This window comes from Atta colombica, unplaced genomic scaffold (assembly GCF_001594045.1).
Source record: "Atta colombica isolate Treedump-2 unplaced genomic scaffold, Acol1.0 scaffold277, whole genome shotgun sequence".
Taxonomy (NCBI): Eukaryota; Metazoa; Arthropoda; class Insecta; order Hymenoptera; family Formicidae; genus Atta; species Atta colombica.
The window spans coordinates 1141778-1162405 of NW_017259378.1; the positions used below are offsets into that span (position 1 = coordinate 1141778).

Genomic DNA, 20628 nt, shown 5'->3' on the forward strand with positions numbered 1-20628 from the left:
AGTTTATTTATTTAAAAAATTATAGCTTAAGCATATAATATTTTCTGTATCTTTCATAATTACATCACATAATTATGTTTCTTGTATAAGATATATGCATTAGTACATATATATAATATATATATATAACAAGTGTTTTATTTTAAACTAGAGAGCGAATAAAAAATATTTCAAGAAATGCAAGTTATGCAATTTCCACTGAAAATCCTCACGGTAGCAGGATGCCGGCCACCAGTTTCCTGGTCTTCATTATGGAAACGCACAATGTATAATATATATACAGTTTTTGTGTGCTTGCTATTGCTCACTTTCATGTTGCCACAACTCATGGATATTATCTTGAATGTTAATAATGCGGACGATTTCACGGATACTTTTTATATAATGCTAGCCATGGTCATCGCTTGCTGCAAGATGCTCAGTCTATTGCTAAATCGTAAGAATATCGAGATATTAACTGACGCATTGATTGAAAAACCATTTAGACCTTTGGAACCAGATGAAATTGAGATTCGACAAAAATATAATAACATAATACGGTAAGGAATTGCTTCCATTTAAAGAATAAAAAGATCCGCATATTTTAATTTTATTGTCTCTGTTTACATTAGAGAGAGTTTCTAAAATATCTTAGCGTACATATTTATATAATTATTTTGCATTTTTTAAATTTAATTGACAAAAAACGGCAAATACAAGATACGATTTCTATTAATAAAATAAACAATAAATAAACAAAATCTTTTTGTTATTTTATGAAAGAAGTAGGAAATATATTTTTTCTTTCTTTTTAATTAAAGGAGAAAAATACAAAACAAAATCATCATGAATTAATTCAGCCTCCATAGTCATTTGCAGGACTAATTCTATAATCTACACGGTTCTTATTGAGACAACCTGTGGCTGCATGAATTTAACATCTTTGCTTACGGATTTCCGGCAAGGAAATTTAGCGTATAGAGAATGGATACTTTTCGAATGGTCCGATACAGTGTATTATTTCACATACTTTCGTCAATTATTGAGCTTAACGGCTGCATCGATCGTGAATGTTGCTTGCGATATAATGATTTGTGGATTGCTGCTACATATTTACTGCCAAATCGAGATCTTAGAGTGCCGTGTGAGAAAATCCTTATGCAATCGAGGCGACTTGGGTGAATGTGTACGTCAGCACAATTATATCTACAAGTCAGTCTTTGTATAGAATTTTATATGTTTAAATGTTTCTCTTAATCAATCTTCGGATACCGAGCACCAACATAGTGCGCGCGCGCGCACAAATACGTATACACAGAGCTTTTTACTCGCAATCATGCGCGTTTGAATGTTAAATTTTGTTTATTAATTGGACAACAATTGTTTAACTCAATTCAAAATATCGTAATATTTGATTAGTTATGAGCAGTAATAATGATTTCAAGGATAATAATATTATTTTTCTTCTTTCTAGATTTGCATACACGATAAATGCAAAGTTCAGAATTATAATTGCCGTTCAATTCATCGCAAGTATGCTAGTAGTATGTTCCAATCTTTATCGATTAGCGAAAACCACATTAAGTTCAAAATATATTCCACTGATGTTATACACAATCTGTATGTGTTTGCAAATTCTTATTTATTGTTGGTGCGGGAACGAAGTGAAATTAAAGGTACTAATTTTATACACACACACACACACACACACACACACACACACACACACACACACACACACACACACACACACACACACACACACACACACACACACAGATATATATATATATCGAATCTGATCTATAAAAAAATGTTGGCAAAATCCCAGCATCACATCAAAAGTAGAATAAGAAACATAATTTTAAATTTAAATTTAACATTTATATTAATATATTAAATATTACTTATAATTGCAATAAGGAATATTACATATGTAACTATATTTTTCTGATAACTTCTATTGTAGAGCATTCAATTTTCGGATGAAATTTTCGGAATGGCTTGGATAACAGCACATCAAGAAGTGAGAGAAAACCTTATAATGATTATGAATCGCTCTCTGATACCAATCGAATTTTCTAGTGCCCATATTCTTACGGTGAATCTAGATTCATTCGTGAAGGTTAGAAATAAATTTTTTACTACTGCAAAGTTGCGCGGCACATGATATTTGTTTTCTTGTTGAATTGCTAGATGGATTAAATTCTTGTCATCGTATTGTCTGCGATGCTGATTCTGTCAGTATTACAGCCGATACAATAGCAAGAATCTAATTTAGCTAAGAATTCAGCGTCTTTTGCCTCCGGCTTATTAAGAAACAATTGAGTTAAAAAATGTAAATATTGATATATTCTTTAGCTTCTTAAGATGTCATATTCAGTATATAATATACTTAAACAAACAAAAGAAGAATAGTGATAATGGCTAAGGAAGGATAAAAAGTATTTAAAATATAAGTACCAAGGAACATTAAGTGTAAAAATGTCTGCGATAGTAATCGTAGTTTCTTGCGCAATTGCAAGTCTCAAAATTACGTATATAAATAAACATGTTTTACTTATCTGTATTTTTTTGTGTTACGCCTTTTATCTGTTTTTTATCATAAAAATTGAAGACTATTATTAAATGTACTCAAATATATATAGAGTTAGATTTCATAAATATTTAAAAAATTTGAAGTATATATTATACGATAAGAAAATTACAAGATACAAAAAATTAAGATCTTCAAAGAAACATATTTATACAATGTGTCTGATACTGATAAATAAATATAGAACATTTTAACAATTTTAACTTCTCTCAAAAGTGACTTTATTATCGTAAAATATGATTTCAAGATGTATTATGATATTTATAAACCTACGATACAATTCTTTGATAGGACTTTCGCTGACGATATTTTCTGTCTTTTCTTCTACACATTTAATATCTAAATCTTTGAAATAAAGTTTTAACAGAATCTCTTTCTCTCTCTCTCTCTCTCTCTCTCTCTCTCTCTCTCTCTCTATATATATATATATATATATATATATATATTTTTTTTTTTTCTTCTGATCAAACACTATTATGCACATTATGAAATTGAAATGTACAATTTTTATGATCGCTATTTCCAACCGTAATCATGGAGACATTTTTGTTCAAACTGATAATTTACAATATTTACAGATTAGATGTAATTAGCATTAATTAATATATTATATATTATCACACAAATAATAATATGGCCTTTGTGATGAACGTTAATGATCCTAACGACTTTACTAATTATTTGAATTGTATGATGTTAAATATTTTGAGTGTCATAAAATTTTTATCATCTCGTCAAATTTCAAAAGCGTTGCTACATTAGTTAATTATCATATTAAAAAAAACTTAAACTATTAAATTTGAATGTAACTTTTGTTTTGAAATAATTTTATTTTTTAACTATGTAATGTAACTGATGTGAGAGTTAAATATAAGGTTTTTCTAAACTAACGAAACCGTGAAGTCATATATTTATAAGAATATATATGTATATAACTTAATTATATGTATACACGTATGACTTCGTTGTTATAGAAAATTTTTGTATGAAAATAGCAGCTTATTATGTTGGCTCATTATGGCGCATAAGACACTACAGACAAAAGATTCCCTAAGAACCTGAAATAAAAAAAAAATTCTGTTAGTAAAAGCGATTCTGTATGACGTTTTTACATGATGATAATGAATATTGAATAGGAATCGATAAGTGGAAAAAACATCGTCTATAGATATAGACAATATTTATATTTATTTATGGAAATTTTAAAGTTATTAGTATCGTAAATACCGTCATCATTCGATCGAAATTTGATTGTAATTTTTCTACAGAATTCTCGCAAATTTATTTAATAAGATATACACACATTGTAAAATTAAGAAATCCTAGGGAAATGAGGAATAAATTATTTCGTTTATTACCTCTATCTAATTCAAATATTATTCAATGTGTCAGTATTTACATTGCAAAAATAAATAAATTGAGGCTATCTTGCTTTCCGTGTTTATACTTAATAAAAAATGCATACAGATACCGAGAAAAAGACGTAGGGAACGCCAGACTGAGGAAGACTGAAGTTGTCGCAGACAGTGACAATGAATAAAATATTTTATAATGGACGAGTACAACAATGTATCAAAATTTCATACGTCTAAACTCTTCTTGTCAACAACTTATATTGCTATATATAGATATAAGAATGAAATTCTCATGAAAACATCAATTTACAGAAAACATAAGTTTGCTATTACGATGTTACATATTCGAGGGGAAAATTCAGTAAAAATATCGTGAACTATAGACGCTTTAAAATCCATATCTCTTCAGCTAATCCGTGATTGACGACAATAACACGCAACACAAATACCAAAGGAGCACACTTCAAACGTTATAATACAAATTACATAGTTGATCATGTGTTGTATATATCAGATTAATGCAATTGTGGATATTTTTTAAATAAAGAAGCATTTTCTACGTTCAGATATTTAGAGATATTTTATTTGAAGGATATGAGCTCGCTAAAATTCATATTCGCAATTCTTACAATCGCTGGATGCTGGCGACCGTTCTCGTGGACTTCTCTTATCAAACATGCATTATATGACGCCTATACATTATTAGTAATTAGTGTCATGTACAGCTTTACATTCTCACAATTTATGGATGTTATCCTGAACGTTGATAATCCAGATGATTTTACTAATACTCTATACACAATGTTGACTATGTTCGCTGCAAACTATAAAATACTCAATCTGTTTGTGAATCACGAGAGTTTCGCGAAGTTAATACAAAATCTTACGGAAGGAACATTTAAACCACTGCTACTTGTTGAAATTGAAATTCAACGAAAATTCGACAAGATAATACAGTGAGTACAAACAAATTTTATCTTGATTTACATTTTATTTAATTTATAAGTAGCGACTATTTGAAAAACTAATAAAGTTTTGGAAAGTACTAATTATTATATTAATTTTTTAAATATGGAATATCATTAAGGAAATTAAAAAAAATTAAAATATTGAAACATTCTTCTCCGAAGATGTTTGCCACATTTTAATATTATTAATTATAAATATTATATGTATGTATGATTTAATTATTTGTATATTTATATTTATTTATATATTTTTTATAAATTTTATATATAGAGGCAGAAGAATATTTTTCAATTAACTCTAAATAATCACACTTCGTGAAAATTAAGTAATGATTACACGAGGTCAACAAAATGGCTGTCACAACTTTATTTATATAGATATAGGAAAAAAAATTAGGGACATTTTTTTAAAATATATATTCACATTGATTTTTTGCTGAATTCATTATTTTAAAATAGTCAAAAAAATTCATAAATGAAAATCTAGTGAAAAATGATTTTTTTAAATTAAAAAGTCAACTTTTTTATTTTTTCATATTTTTGAATAAAATTTTAGAAATAAAGTTTTCAGATGCTGCATTTCGATAAAAAAGTTATTGCAATAGCGGGCGTTTCAAAAAAAGTATTTATTTTGAAGATTGATTGGGGTTTAAAAAACAAATTATCTAATGGGTTTCATTAACGTATTTTACGTGTGCCAACCGCATGGTAATGTAGTTAGAGACTCAAACTACTGATAGAACATTAGGTGTTATTTCGAAATTTAAGTTGATGAAAATTTAGTCCAAACTTTTGATGGGGTCATAGTGATTTCCAGTGATTTAGGAGATTAAAAGATAAATAATTTTTGTTCTTGAATAAAGGCAAAATTATTTTTTTAGGAACATCGCAAAGTGCTATACAATACTGATTATAATCACTTATACAGGCCATGTTTTGATATCGTTACTGACAAATTTCAAAAAGAGGCAGTTAACATTTAGAGGATGGATACCATATAATTATTCGTCATTCATGCTATTTTGTCTCACATACGTTCATCAATATATAGGCGTGATATTCGCGTGTCTTGTTAGCGTTGCTTGTGACAGTCTCATTGTTGGTTTGTTATTGCATGTGTGCTGTCAAATTACGATCTTACAGTATCGTTTGAAAAGTCTTATAAATGGTCAGAATACTCTACGTGATTGTGTACGCCAACATCATCACATAATCAAGTTAGTCTTGTAAACATTTTATTAGACTTAACGTACAATATTTAATAAGTAATTGTAAATTTAGTAATATAATACTCAAATTTTTTATTTTTCTTTATTAATATATTTTTAAATCCTAAAAGTTGGATTTTTTTATTATAACATTATTTCTATTCATTCTATTTATTATTATAGTTATGCAATATATTCATATTTGTCTTTAAATTGCGATATTGAATTTATTATCTTAATATTTTATGTCTTCTATTGACTATTAATATTAAATATTACATGATAGCTATTTTTTATGTATTCTAATTTTTTCAAGATATTTAATTTTAATTCTTGGGATAAAAATATTTTCTTTACAGATTCGCATATGCAACTAATAAAAGATTCACGAGGACAATCGCATTTCAATTCGTAGCAAGTACATTCGTAGTCTGTTCAAATTTGTACCAATTAACTAGAACTAAATTAATTGTAGATTTTATTGCGTTTTTTGCATATACATTGTGCATACTTGTACAAATTTTCATTTATTGTTGGTTTGGAAATAAACTGAAACTGATGGTATGCATACTAATATTATCGAATTTGAAATTATTATGTACATGTACATATATACATATGTACATAAACATGTGTATTATGTGTACTATATGTATCTATACATATACAGGGAGGAACATTTAAAACAGATCCTAAATAACTCGCTTGTTTTTAACAATAGAAGAAAAAGTGTCAAACAAAAGTTGCTTGGTTTCGGGGCACATAATGTGATGATCAATAATTGTTTTGTAGGTGGAGGCATAAACGATAGGCAAATGTCAAATCTGTTTTTTTAAATGGAATGATATGTGTTTTACTTACATTCTGATAGAATATTTTAAAATGAATATAATAACCTATTAATTAAAGGTCATTCAAGATTACTCAAGGTCAATAATGGAAAGTAATTGAACGTGAATTAGTTGATGAAGTATTCTACAAATACTCCATTCTAACAAATTTCATATTCCTCTTCTATATCTTATTTCATCAAGAGTTATGGCAATGATTTTCAAAATCGTGTACAATTCTGTAAATGATCACTACAAGAAGATGATATGTTTGTTACTAAAATCTTATTTATTAACGAAGCTACTTTTATAAACAATGGACAAGTGAATCTTCGCAACATGCACTTGGTCAGTAGAAAATCCACATTAGATGAGAGAAGTGGACAGGCAGAGACCTTAGTTTATAAACGTCTGGGCCGGAATTCTTAATGATAAAATAATTGATCCCCATTTTATCGAAACATTAAATAGTCATAAGTATACACAGATTTTGACAGAAATATTGCCATTATTAGAAGATTATTAGAAGATCTTCCACTGAACATACGACAATCAATATGATATTAGCAAGATGGATGTCCTGCTCATTTTGCACGGATTATTACTGAATTATTAAAAAAAATTTGGAAATCGTTGGATTGGTCGGACAGGAAATAACAGATGGGACGTTCCCCAGATTTAACACCTATGGATGACACCTATGGATTTTTATTTGTGGGAAAAATTAGAACAACAAGTGTACAGCGCCGATAACAAGAGAAGACACGAAGCAGCATATAAGAAGAGCTTACATTGCGATTGATCTGAATGAAATTCATCGTGCAGTCTTATCTGTATTGACACGTTTTAGAAAATGCATCGTTCAGAATCATCATTTTGAACACTTACACTGTAATAGTAAGTACGCAAATAAATAAATTATGAAATATTCGAAAAATCAAATAATTCTTCAAACAATTTATTTTCAATTGCAGCTAATCTTGTTATGTTTAAATAACTTCAATGTTTATTTACATATCGTGATACATTTGAACGATTAAGCGGTATACATAATAAGAAGAAAAGACACGAAATTGTTCGAAGAGTGTCTCGAAACAATTTATTTTCCATTCAATTATTTTCCATTATTGACCTTGCGTAATCTTGAATGACCTTCAATTATAATTTCATCTTAAAATGCTGTATCAGAATGTAAATAAAAAAATATATCTATTTAAAAAACCAGATTTGACCTTTGCCTATCCTTTACGCCTCCACCTACAAGAACAATTATTGACACATGTGCTCCTCAAAATCAAGCAACTTTTGTTTGACACTTTTTCTTCTATCGTTAAAAACAAGCAAATTATTCAGGTGATCTGTTTTAAATGCTCCTCTTTGTATTAATTATCGTACATATTTTTTATTAAGAGCTTAGAAGTAAAACATGTAATATATTAAAATATGTTATAAATATATAGAGCCTTCAACTAGTCGATAGTATTTTCGAAATAGACTGGATAGCATTGGACCTTAAAACTAAAAAAAGTCTTTTGGTAATTATGACTTGCGCAATGAAACCTATTGAATTTAACAGTGCATACATTCTTAACATGAATTTAGACTCTTTTGTAGCGGTGAGTATAAAGTATAAAAATTTCGTCGCGTATTATGAAGTATAGATTTTTTTGTGCTTATTCAATTTTTTGATGACTCTCATCAAATTCACTCTCTCATTTTTGCTTTCGTTCAATCTTTTATTTTATCTTTTGCTCTTTTCCTTAGCCATTAAGTAAAAGAAATTTCCAATCACATACTTTAATTTAAGTATTTCAAAAAGTGGATCAACTATAGTCATTATAATAAAATTTCTATCTTTTTTACCTCGTGATAAAACTTTTTTTAAAGTAATATTTTCAAGAAAATATTTTTTATCACATATATGCATATTACAAGTAAAACCATAATGAGTAATTATGAACAAGAATCAATAATTTAAAAAATAATAAAAAAATAAATTTTGAATTATTTTTTTAATGATTTTGAAATTTAAATATAATTTGAAATTTAAAATCATTGCAGTTGCTTAAAACATCATATTCTGCTTATAATTTACTATCCCAAGTACAGGAATAATAATATAAAAGCAAATAAAAAGTTGCTAATATTATTCATTAATGCATAATTTTCATTATAATGCATTAGTATTAGATGTATTCTAAATAGTAATAAATATTAAATATTTTTAACTGTATAAAGGTGTAAATAATTATTATTTTTCTAATTAAGATTCAAAATAACATAATAGTGTCTGCTTTTTTAATAATCTTTTTGTATTTTATAGCAGAATATACAAAACTATGTAACACAATGTGAAACATTTAATTTTGAATAATATTTTTATATTTTTATGTACAGGACAATAGTGAAAGAAAGAATTTAATAAAAAAAAATGTATATATTTTTTATTCTAAATAGAATAAAACTTACACCATTATCACTTAATTATATCATTGTAAATATGAAAAATATTATGTCATAGAAATTTAGATATTATTAAAATTTTTAAATTTCTCTTGTCTGACAATATATAGTCTTACAAATGCGTTTCTCGAATATATTACTCCGTCGTTTGGTTATAATGCGTAGAAGTCAACACTGGATGATACATCATATTCTAGACGCGAACGATAATAAACAAAATATTGTCATCAATACTGTATAAATAGCATATATCAAGATATTATGAAGATTACCTGTATCTCATATCATATTGATTGCAGAGTAGAGTTAATTCTCCCGTTTCTTTCATATTATTACTTTGCTTTCTCTCTCTTTCTCTCTCTCTTTCTCTCTCTCTCTCTCTCTCTCTCTCTCTCTCTCTCTCTGTCTCTCTATCTTTCTTTCTCTCTAAATGTAGAAATGAAAGTAATACATTTTCTACAATAAAAATTACACATAGACGTAATTCTATCAATAAATATTACACTACAGACAGTTAGACAAGTTTGATATTATTCTTGGCAGACTCTATTACATATATTACGATGATATAGATATGATATCTTCAGTATAAGCGAACTTTCCTTTCTAAGTTATCCTGGGCCGATTTTCATAGTTTAGATATTTGGATACGTTTTGAATAGTGACGCTGAGGCTGGGGGGGAAAAACTTGTGTACTCTCTCTATAATTCCCTTTTTTAACAGCTTTGTGCGCTATTAGCGACAGAACTGCAACGGTTGAGGAGTACTCAGATTATATTAACCCAATGTGGGTAAGTTGTTAAGAAATCAAAATTTCACAAAAAAAGTTAAAATGTAAGTAAAAGTGATCAATTGAATTATTTGTAATTTGTATTATGAGTGTACATCATAAAAATGATTTAAATTAATTTTAATGTCACAGAGAGGAATTTAATTAATTACCCAATTAGCACAGAATGTTTAAAAACATTTTTTAAACATTTATTTAATTTTTTTACTTTAAATAAATATTAAATAAAAAATATGTTTTAAATATTTTTTTAATATTGTATGTTGATTGGGCAATACTAAGAGTATTATAATGTAATTCTTGCAAAATGTTAATATTTACTATAGAAAATTTTTTCTCATTTATCTAATGATAGAAATACTTTTTTCATTTATTTTTATCAAAATTTAAAGTTTATTGGTAATATAATTAGTTTAAATAAAACTAAAAGATTATTCATTTCCACTTAAAAAAAAAAAAAATCTTTTTAAGAACGAATTGCCTATGGTTTCTTAAAATTCAACTCACAACTTAATTTATCACTAATTTTTAATTCATCATTAATTTATCATTAATTTTTTTTTATCACTAATAAAACTTCTTTTCGTTAATTTTTTTTATTAAACTATTTTATTAAACTATTTTGAAAAAAATTTGTTTTTTAATTCGTTTTAATCCTCTCAATCTCTTTTTACTTATTGGAAAATATCTTTTGTTGTATAATTTTTGGACTTTTAAAACATAAAAGGTTGGGCAACGAGCCAGATATAAATACAACAAAAGACTAATAATATAAGATTACAAACGTTTCGACTCTGACTCTTTTTGGATTTTCTCATTTCGAAAATTCTTTCTTTTCAGTCTTTAAATAATCGCTTTAAAAAAAATTAATTAAAATGCATTACAATCCGAGATACAAGGAAAAGAAAACGTCGTATTAGAAATTCGAATGTATATAGATATAGATTCGCAGGAAGTGTATAAGTACTGAGGATTAAATATACAGAAGAAACGAGAAAATATCGTCGGCGGAAATATTGTATCAAAGAATTGAGTCCCGTTTTTAGATATTTCTTAGTGTACTCTCTTCAAATTATATTAAATTTCATTTTACGCTATAGTGATTTTGTCAAATTATTCTTTTGAAAATATTTAAAATTGTTAAAGAAATTTTATAATCATTTAGTCAATACAATAGTTGATAAAACAAATTGTAAACGGATACATATCTTTCTTTTAATGAAATAAAAGTAAATAAGAGTTTATAATGCACATTCTGAAATTAACACGTACAATTTGTATGATTACTGGATGCTTCCGACCGCAATCGTGGACGTCTTTGTTTAAATGGATAATTTACGACATCTACAGATTGTATGTAATTAGCATGATGTATACTTTCACATTCTCGCAAATAGTGGACATTGTTATAAATGTTGATAATCCTAACGATTTCACTAATAATTTGAATATGATGTTAAATATGTCAGCTTCGTGTTATAAGTTTTATATCGCCTCTTTAAGTTACAAAAACATTGTTACATTAATTAATTATCTTACTGAAGAACCATTTAAACCATTAGATTTGGATGAAATAAAAATTCGACGACAATATGATAAAATAATACGGTAAATAAATTTTTTTGTAAGAATAAATTTTAAGCTTTTACTAATATAAATCTAAATATTTTTTTATTTAGTATTAAACATGCAATATTTTTAAAAATTTATGTAAGATTACTAGATTTTAATTTATTTTTAAATTAAAATTTAAGATATTTAAAATAAATGCATACATGTATTTGTGAATAATTTAATAACAAAAAGTGTAACTCAATTAATAATGTATTAAAATAAAGCCTAATTATTATCGCAACGTAATTAATACTCCGTGATAATGAATGAAAATGAAATCATTCTTAAATACTTAATATTGAAATTTATATGTATTTATATGTATTAAAAATAACATATATATAACAACTCTTCAGTCGCTTTCTAGAAATAATACTTTGCGCTACACGATCATGATTGCGACAGCATGGACATTTATGACTTTGATGTCGTTGCTCACTAACTTCAGACATAGGAGGTTAACATACAGAGGATGGATACCATACGATTATTCGTCTTATATAAAATTTTGTCTTACATATGGTCAACAACTATTAAGCACGTTCCATGGTGCTTCCATAAATGTTGCTTGCGATACTCTCTTGTGCGGGTTCTTAATGCACATATGTTGTCAAATTGAGATTTTGGAGTATCGCCTAAAAAAACATTTATGCAATCAATTTAGTCTGGGCTATTGCATACGCCACCACAATCGAATTTTTGAGTTAGTTATCAAATATACATTAATCAAATACATATTAATGATGGAAAATTATATAGGGATGTCCCATTTTAAAGAATTCACGAAAACACTGCATTAAATCGAAAAATATTTCAGATGAAAGTTTTTTGATTGAAAATATTTTAGAAATACGACAGTATTTCCGAGATATTTCAGTGGGTCTTTTGAAATGGAACAGCCTATATTTATTTTATTTAATGTTACTTTTATGTGTTAGTTATTGAACAATATTGTGATAGAAGTATTATATTTTTCTATTTTTATTTATTGCAAAGATAAAAATATTAGTTCTTATATCATTAATCTAAAATAATTAAATAAATTTTAAATTTCTTAAATGTATAACCTATTTTGATAAACAACTTATTATCACTGATTTTAGATATCTGTTGTCGCACTTATTATAGATATTTTTTACTAATATCTAAATTAATATTTTATTAATATCTTATTTGGTTTATTTTAGATATATTTTATAATTTTTCATAATTTCCTGTTGCAACAATTTATTAAAAATTAGTTATAGTAATTAAATTTTATTAACTTAAAATATAATAATATTACAATACTTTCTAAAAACGAATTTGATTGCAGATTTGCTCAGATGGTGAATACAAGATTTACACAAATAATTGGATTTCAGTTTATGGCAAGTACAATGGTAACATGTTCTAATTTGTATCAACTGACTAAGTCAACTTTAAATGCAGATCATTTTGCGTTAATAATGTACACATGTGCCACGGTAATACAAATTTTTGTTTATTGTTGGTTTGGAAACAAAGTTAAATTAAAGGTATCTTTATAATGAAACACATTGTTGGATATTAATGAAATAAGTTGTTGAATAAATAATATATGTATTAAACATTTTCTTCTGTAGAGTTTGCATTTAACAAACAGTATTTTTCAAATGGAGTGGTCAGTTGTAGAAAATAGTATTAAAAAAAACATCTTAATAATTATGAAGCGTGCAATGATACCGATTGAAATTACTACTGTACATATTCTGACTATAAATTTGGATTCCTTCGTAGCGGTTAGTATAAAAATTTATTTTAATGCGTTAATCTTAAAATAATTAAAATAATAAAGATACATCAAATAAAACTATATTGTTGTTTATTTAATTACAATTAGTTTAAATAATAAAAATTATGCCTATAAATATAGTATGCCTATAAATATAGTATGCTTATAAATATAGTACTCATAAAATTTTCATATATAAATAATTACATTGGCGAATTTATAAGTATAAATATTTTTATAATAGTCTGAAATGTTTTTATTATTTTAGTTACTTAAAACATCATATTCTGTTTATAATCTATTGGTACGAATCCAAGAATAATAAGAATGCAGAAATAGAAGAAGATTTTGGAATACTGTTTTATTGAAATAACTCAATAAATATTCATGTAACATTAATACTTTTTGTGCAAGTTTGTTAGCCATAGAATGTATCAATTATAGAGGTAAAAGTTTTTCAAGAATACAAAATGTAATTTATAAAAAATTGAAGATAAAGAAAGATTATGGTTATGGAATAAAAGGGGAATATGGAACACTAATACTATTAATAGTATAGAGTATAATTTTATACATATCTGATATATGCATTCATTTTTTGTTAATTTAGTTTAAAATTTAGTTTAACTATTATATCATTTAGAAGCCATATTCAAGGCCTCCAAATTAAATTACAAAATAATACAAATTAATAATTAATACAAAAAACAAAATAATAAACAAATAAAAAACAAAATAATAATTAATACAAACATACTTCTCAAAATTAAATAAGCAGTACATACTTGTAAAACTCTTGTCTACACTATCTGCAAAACTGACAATGCAGTAAACGCCACTGACCAATGGCCACACTATAACGTTTAAGCAAACTATGAAGAAGTAATATTGACACTCACCAAATATGCAGCTCAAACTATACAAAATATTATAATATTCTATAACCGCCTATTAATTCCATAACCACTTCTTTTCTTTTATAAATAGAAAAAAGTAAACTTAATTTAATATATAAACATATAGAGGAAAGACGTCTATTATGAGATACCGAATTCATTTTGAGTAAATGAATTTAGAAGTCTATAGACAGAATTTAAAAAAATAATAAATCATTTTGAAGAGAATTTAATAAACTTTAAAATAACGTTACATAAAATTTAATTCCATTTTTTTTTTTAATTAAAGAAATGTAAAAAGTAAACAAATTGCAAAAAATTGTGCTCCTATGAGATGTCCCGAGAAATCGATAGTAAAACGCAAAGTATATTAGTATTACAATTAAAAAATTTTTAATTTATTTAATGTTTCTAAAATACAAACAAACACAGTCAGCATGCGCGAAAAATGAGTATGCGATAGATTATATCAGAATTCGTTTTCAGATAGTTGGAATCAAGTATCGCAAATATAGGCACTCGACGTTCATTCCGGTTGTCTTTTTTATTATTAATAACATTTATACTTTAGCAACGATTTTTACTATAATATAGAAGCATGAGTTATTTCATATTAGGAATATCCTGAGTATCTCATATTACGATTTCCACATCTTATGGTTTTACGATCATCAAATCTATCTTCTGTAATTAAATAGTTCAATATGTCTCGTATTTTTCTATTTACGATGTTACTCTATCAATACATGAAGAATTTATTGCCAGATATTTATTAAATAATAAACAAGGTTTAAATCTCATCTCAATAAAACTTGAAGATAAATTCTAAAATCTTGTTTTACAGTGACTACAGGCATGATCTAATAATGAATTTTTTATTAAATAGTTTTCAATCCTAGCAATAAATTTATGGCGAAACTAATAGATAGCATTTATTTAGCAGAAACATCACTCTCATATTAGGTGCCTATTTCATAATAAGAAAGGGAGCTTTCCTCTAATTGTAACAAAATTGCAATAAGATAATTATTTTGAAATAATGATATTAAAATGATGTTAAATATTATTGTAACTGTAATTGTAAAAAAATATATAAATATGTATATTTATCGTTTTCATTTTCAATATATTTTTGTGTACCAAAGGATGTGCAAGATACAAAATCTGTGTTCGATATAAACGTTTGACTATTCTATACAGATTCTTTCTACTTTAATATAATATAAATAAATTTTATATTTACACATTTCAATCTAAATATGATAAAATATGACTTATCTTAGTGAAGAGTTTTGTATAATACTGTTTTATACAAATAGTGATACAATATAAAAGGAATTACCGTAAAAAAAGTACACATGTATTGTGCATATGCATAGAACATAATATTATCAAAACTTAATCGTTGTCAAGCTTTTCGAATTTTTCTTCTGAATGTTTGACTATAGTCTCACAAAGCATAGCTTTAAACTACTTCTATTTCATATATATTGTAACAATCAATATTGAGCGATATATCTCGTCTTCTAAAATTGAAGATAATAAATGAAATATCTTACATATTGACAAGTGTACAAGGCGATTACGTTTTTATGTTTTATTAATAAACTTTTAAAAATTTATTGTCCCATCTTGATTGTATTACAATTGCTCTCCATCTAGATGTAAAAAATGAAAATAATATGTCTCTTGTATAATAAAAATGCAATAGAATTGCAAATAAAAGTAATTCTACTAGCTATCTTGCATTGATATCATAGTATTATTGTATCACATATTTATATTACATAAAAATACAGATATTAAATGTGCAGAGTAAAAGAAATGTAAAAGAAATATCGAAACGAGAAATATCATCACCATCGAAGAAACACATCACATGTCTATAGACATTTGTTGGTGCACCCTCTTGAAATAATATTACTTGATTCTTCTTATCATATGATAGAAATTTTGTCAAATTAAAGTTAGAAACGTATCGTTGTGTATATTATTCAAAGATTTCTATTGAATTAAGAAAAATTGGCAACACACATTATATATTCTAAATTTTATATATATATATTTTTATTTCTTAATTAAACAAGAGAATTAATAATGCATATTTTGAAATTGACACGTACAATCATTATAGTCGCTGGATGCTTTCGACCATTTTCGTGGACATCTCTGTTTAAACAGACAATATATAATATTTACAGGTTATATGTAATTAGCATGTTATATTTTTTTTCAATGTGGCAATTTATGGACATTGTTTTAAATGTTGATAATCCTTATGACTTCACTAATAATTTAAATATGCTTTTGACTTCATCTGCTGCATGTTATAAGATATTTATCGTGTGGTTAAATTATGAGAAGATTGCAGCGTTAATTAATTGTCTTATTGAAGAGCCATTCAAACCATTAAATTTGAGTGAGACAAAAATTCAACGACAATACGATAAAATAATACGGTAAATATATAGCTTAAATAAATATCTTAATTTTAATTCTTTTAATTTAACATTATTCTATTATAGTTTCTTTTAATATTGTATATACGTATAAAAAGAAAAATTTAGAAAAAAATATTCAAGATTGTGAATTGTTCTAAAAATTTAATTTTATTATCAGAAATTTAATATATTTGAGAAATTGCATAGCAAATTTGTGAATTTAATAATAAGTTAATTTAAAGAAATTAAATTATAGTACTATTATTTTTAATTATAGTACTATTAATTTAATTATAGTATTATTAAAAATAGTACTATATACTAGTATATAGTACTAGTAATAGAATGTAGTAGGTGTATTATTTATTATAAAAAATGAATGCGTACAATTACTTAAATTATTAAAGCTTAGAACTTGTATATAACAATTTTTTCAATTATTTTCTAGAAATAACACATTACGTTATACGAGCTTGATTGGAACGACATGCTCATTCATTGCCCTCATGTCGTTATTCACTGATTTTAGACACAAAAGATTAACGTATAGAGAATGGGTACCATATAATTACTCGTCTTATATGACTTATTATTTTACATACGCTCAGCAAATGATAAGTACTTTCCATTGTGCTAGCGTAAATGTCGCTTGTGATACTCTCCTATGTGGCTTATTAATGCATATATGTTGCCAGCTCGAGATCTTGGAATATCGCTTAAAAAATATCTCAAATAATGAATTTACTCTGGGTTTTTGTGTACGCCATCACAACCGAATTTTAGAGTTAGTTACCATATTAATGCCAGAAAATTATTTATTATTTAATATTGCTTTTAAAAGTATTTTTTTAATAAAATGATGATAGAGAGATCGTATATTTATCTTCTACTTTTCCATCCGTACTTTTTACGATTACAAAGGAAAAAAGAAAAAAAAATAGAACTAAGATTTTATAAATTAAGCAAAAAAGAATATATACACTTACATACTTTATATAATCGCTAAAATATTGTACACATTGCTTCCGTCATATTGCTAGTTAAAATAGATATTTTCATTACTATCTTATTAAATACGTTAATTTAAATTTAATTACAAGTTAAAAAAAAGGGCTACGAGCCAGAAATTTGTCAAAATCAATTTTTTTTCATTTTGTTTAATAACATTAAAGATAAGAGACATCAATTTTTCTCTCATCGCATTGTCTATTGCATTTTATTCATATTATTTTTTTGGACTGAACTCTCAATTACAATTATGAAATCTGTTATATTTCGTTCTGGACATCAATACATAATCATATACCGACGTTCTTTTTTTATTTTATATAATTTTACTAACAAGACGAAGATTCTTTAATTATTGATACCAACAGTTTGATGTCTTGACATTGCGAAATATATTTTCTTTTGTCGTCGACTGTTCATAGTATAAGTTTTTACTTTTCTGATGAATGTATGTATTTTATGTATGTTACTGTTCCATTTAACTAACAAGACGAAGATCCCTCTTAATTTATTGACCATTATATAGTTAACAACCATTATATAGTTATTCAATGCGAAGTATATGTTCAATTTTTGATCGACTTTATGTTATGTTTTTTTATCGTTTATTATATTTTGTAAACATTAATAATGAGTTGTGATCGAAACGTTTGTTGTTGTTATTAAATTTCATAATTAATTTATTAAGACATTTTTTATTTATCTACCAATTTTATAGATCAAACTTCTGGCTCGTAGTCCCTTTTTTTTTAATTTACTTTTTAAATTATTGAGTCATTATAATAATTATATAATTTTAAATTTAATTTACAAATATTTTATAATTTTTATGTTGCGGTATATAATAATAAAATTCATTTATGAAGACATATACATTATTAATTTTATGCATGAGTATTATAGCGATCAAAAATTATATTGCAGATATGCTCAATTAGTGAACGTGAGATTTACAAAAATAGTCGGATTTCAGTTTATGGCAAGTACGATGGTAATTTGCTGCAATTTGTATCAATTGACCGATTCGGCTTTGAGCGCAAATCATATTCCATTAATTATGTACACATGTTGCATGCTGACACAAATATTTATTTATTGCTGGTTTGGAAACAAAGTCAAATTCAAGGTATATCAAATAAAATAAATTAAAGTCGCTAAATAAAATATTTTACATATTATTCTACAGAGTCTTCAACTGACGGACAGCATCTTTCATATTGAGTGGCCAATTTTAAACAATAACATTAAGAAGAGTCTCTTAGTAATTATGAAGCGTGTAATAATACCTATTGAAATTTCTACTGTATATATTCTAACTATAAATTTGGATTCTTTTGTGGCGGTCAGTATAATAGTATAAATTTTATTTTAATGTAGTTAAAACAGTTTTTGAATTATCATTTAATGAATTCTTGTGTTTCTAATTACAATATATTCAAATAATAAAAATTGTTTTATTTATGATAAAAGAATTTAAAAGTATTTTCATACATCATTACAAATAATTTGTAAACTTGTTTATAAAAAATTAATAATAAATTTAAATATAATAATATATTTATGTTACATGTATAATAATTTTAATTATTTTTTCAATATTTCACAGTTGCTTAAAACATCGTACTCTGTTTACAATTTATTGGTACGAGTGCAAGAATACTAAAAATTGGGAAATAAGTAAAACAAATACTTATCTTTATAATTAAAAAATGAAAATAATTAATATTAATTATTGTTAATATCTTAGTATTAAATAAATGTATACACAACTTTTTATATTTGATAATGATTTTTATATTATATATCAGAAGAAACATAAAAACAAATTGAAGTTTAACATAATCATCTAACACATATTTTATATTTTAATGCTATAAAAATATATTATATTTATTTTGTTACAATCTGACATAAATGTATTATCTTAAATAAAATGTTTTATTTATTTTATTTTATAGAAAGTAATTAAGAAAATCGTAGTAAATCATAGTATTAAAAAAACAACAAAAGGGCAACGCCTAATGCATATATTTCCGCAACATAAGAAAAACTTAGAACTTGTTCAGGTTACGTTCCGTTATTCACTATAAGTACTGAAAATCTATAATATACATAAATTATAGATTTTCAGTACTTGTAGTGAATAAAGCATATTTTCATCTATTTCATTATAATATTACAAGTGCATTATAATATTACAAGTGCATATCTTTAAAGAATCTGATGTGATCCTTTTATCTGATTATGTTAAACGTAAGAATTAATGTTAGAATATTGTGATTCTTTTTGAACAATAAAAGGTAATATAATAAAACATATTATACAGTGCGCGCGCGCGATGACAGATATATGTGTAGGTATTAAAATATATACACATATTGTCAAGGTCGCATCTCATATTTTATCTTATATTTTATGAGTTTTTGAAGAACTTTTTCTTTTCTTTCTGTTGTTATTTGTTTTCTATCTTGATATAACAAGAGAAATCTTCTATATAATGAAAATTGAATGTAAAAATAATTTTTTAAATATAAAAATAGTTCAATTCCAATTCTTCAATTGTGGAAACAATCCAAAACAGTTATTGCAACTTACAGATATTAAATATGTACAAGTAAGAACATCATTGTCGATTTATTAATCTAAGTGTAAGAATAACAAAAATGAAAAGATAAATAAAGTATTTTTTAAGAGATTAATTGCATAATAATTATATATATATATATA

At 25.5% G+C, this 20628-nt stretch overlaps 2 protein-coding genes across 2 annotated transcripts in view; both read left to right on the forward strand.

Annotated features, from left to right (window-relative positions):
* The window catches only part of LOC108689782, a 19622-nt gene extending 11025 nt beyond the window's left edge, over nucleotides 1-8597 (forward strand). Inside the window, 8 exon segments of the mRNA XM_018196717.1 lie at nucleotides 415-539; nucleotides 859-1191; nucleotides 1454-1655; nucleotides 1949-2108; nucleotides 4673-4886; nucleotides 5780-6115; nucleotides 6466-6667; nucleotides 8397-8597. Coding sequence (XP_018052206.1) covers nucleotides 415-539; nucleotides 859-1191; nucleotides 1454-1655; nucleotides 1949-2108; nucleotides 4673-4886; nucleotides 5780-6115; nucleotides 6466-6667; nucleotides 8397-8597 — 1773 coding nt within the window.
* A 3598-nt stretch (nucleotides 8598-12195) lies between these two features.
* LOC108689783 (odorant receptor 94a-like) lies at nucleotides 12196-19564 on the forward strand. The gene is made up of 4 exons (XM_018196718.1): nucleotides 12196-12506; nucleotides 18826-19027; nucleotides 19088-19243; nucleotides 19508-19564. Exons 1-4 carry the CDS (start codon nucleotides 12196-12198, stop codon nucleotides 19562-19564), a joined length of 726 nt encoding a protein of 241 aa, XP_018052207.1.
* The last annotated feature ends 1064 nt before the right edge of the window (nucleotides 19565-20628 follow it).

Excerpts from the sequence above, each read along its gene's own strand:
- LOC108689783 (XM_018196718.1), top strand. The coding sequence starts at position 12,196 with ATGATTGCGACAGCATGGACATTTATGACTTTGATGTCGTTGCTCACT. Across the intron at positions 19,028-19,087 it reads GAAACAAAGTCAAATTCAAG|AGTCTTCAACTGACGGACAG; the intron begins GTATATCAAATA and ends ATTATTCTACAG. Across the intron at positions 19,244-19,507 it reads ATTTGGATTCTTTTGTGGCG|TTGCTTAAAACATCGTACTC; the intron begins GTCAGTATAATA and ends AATATTTCACAG.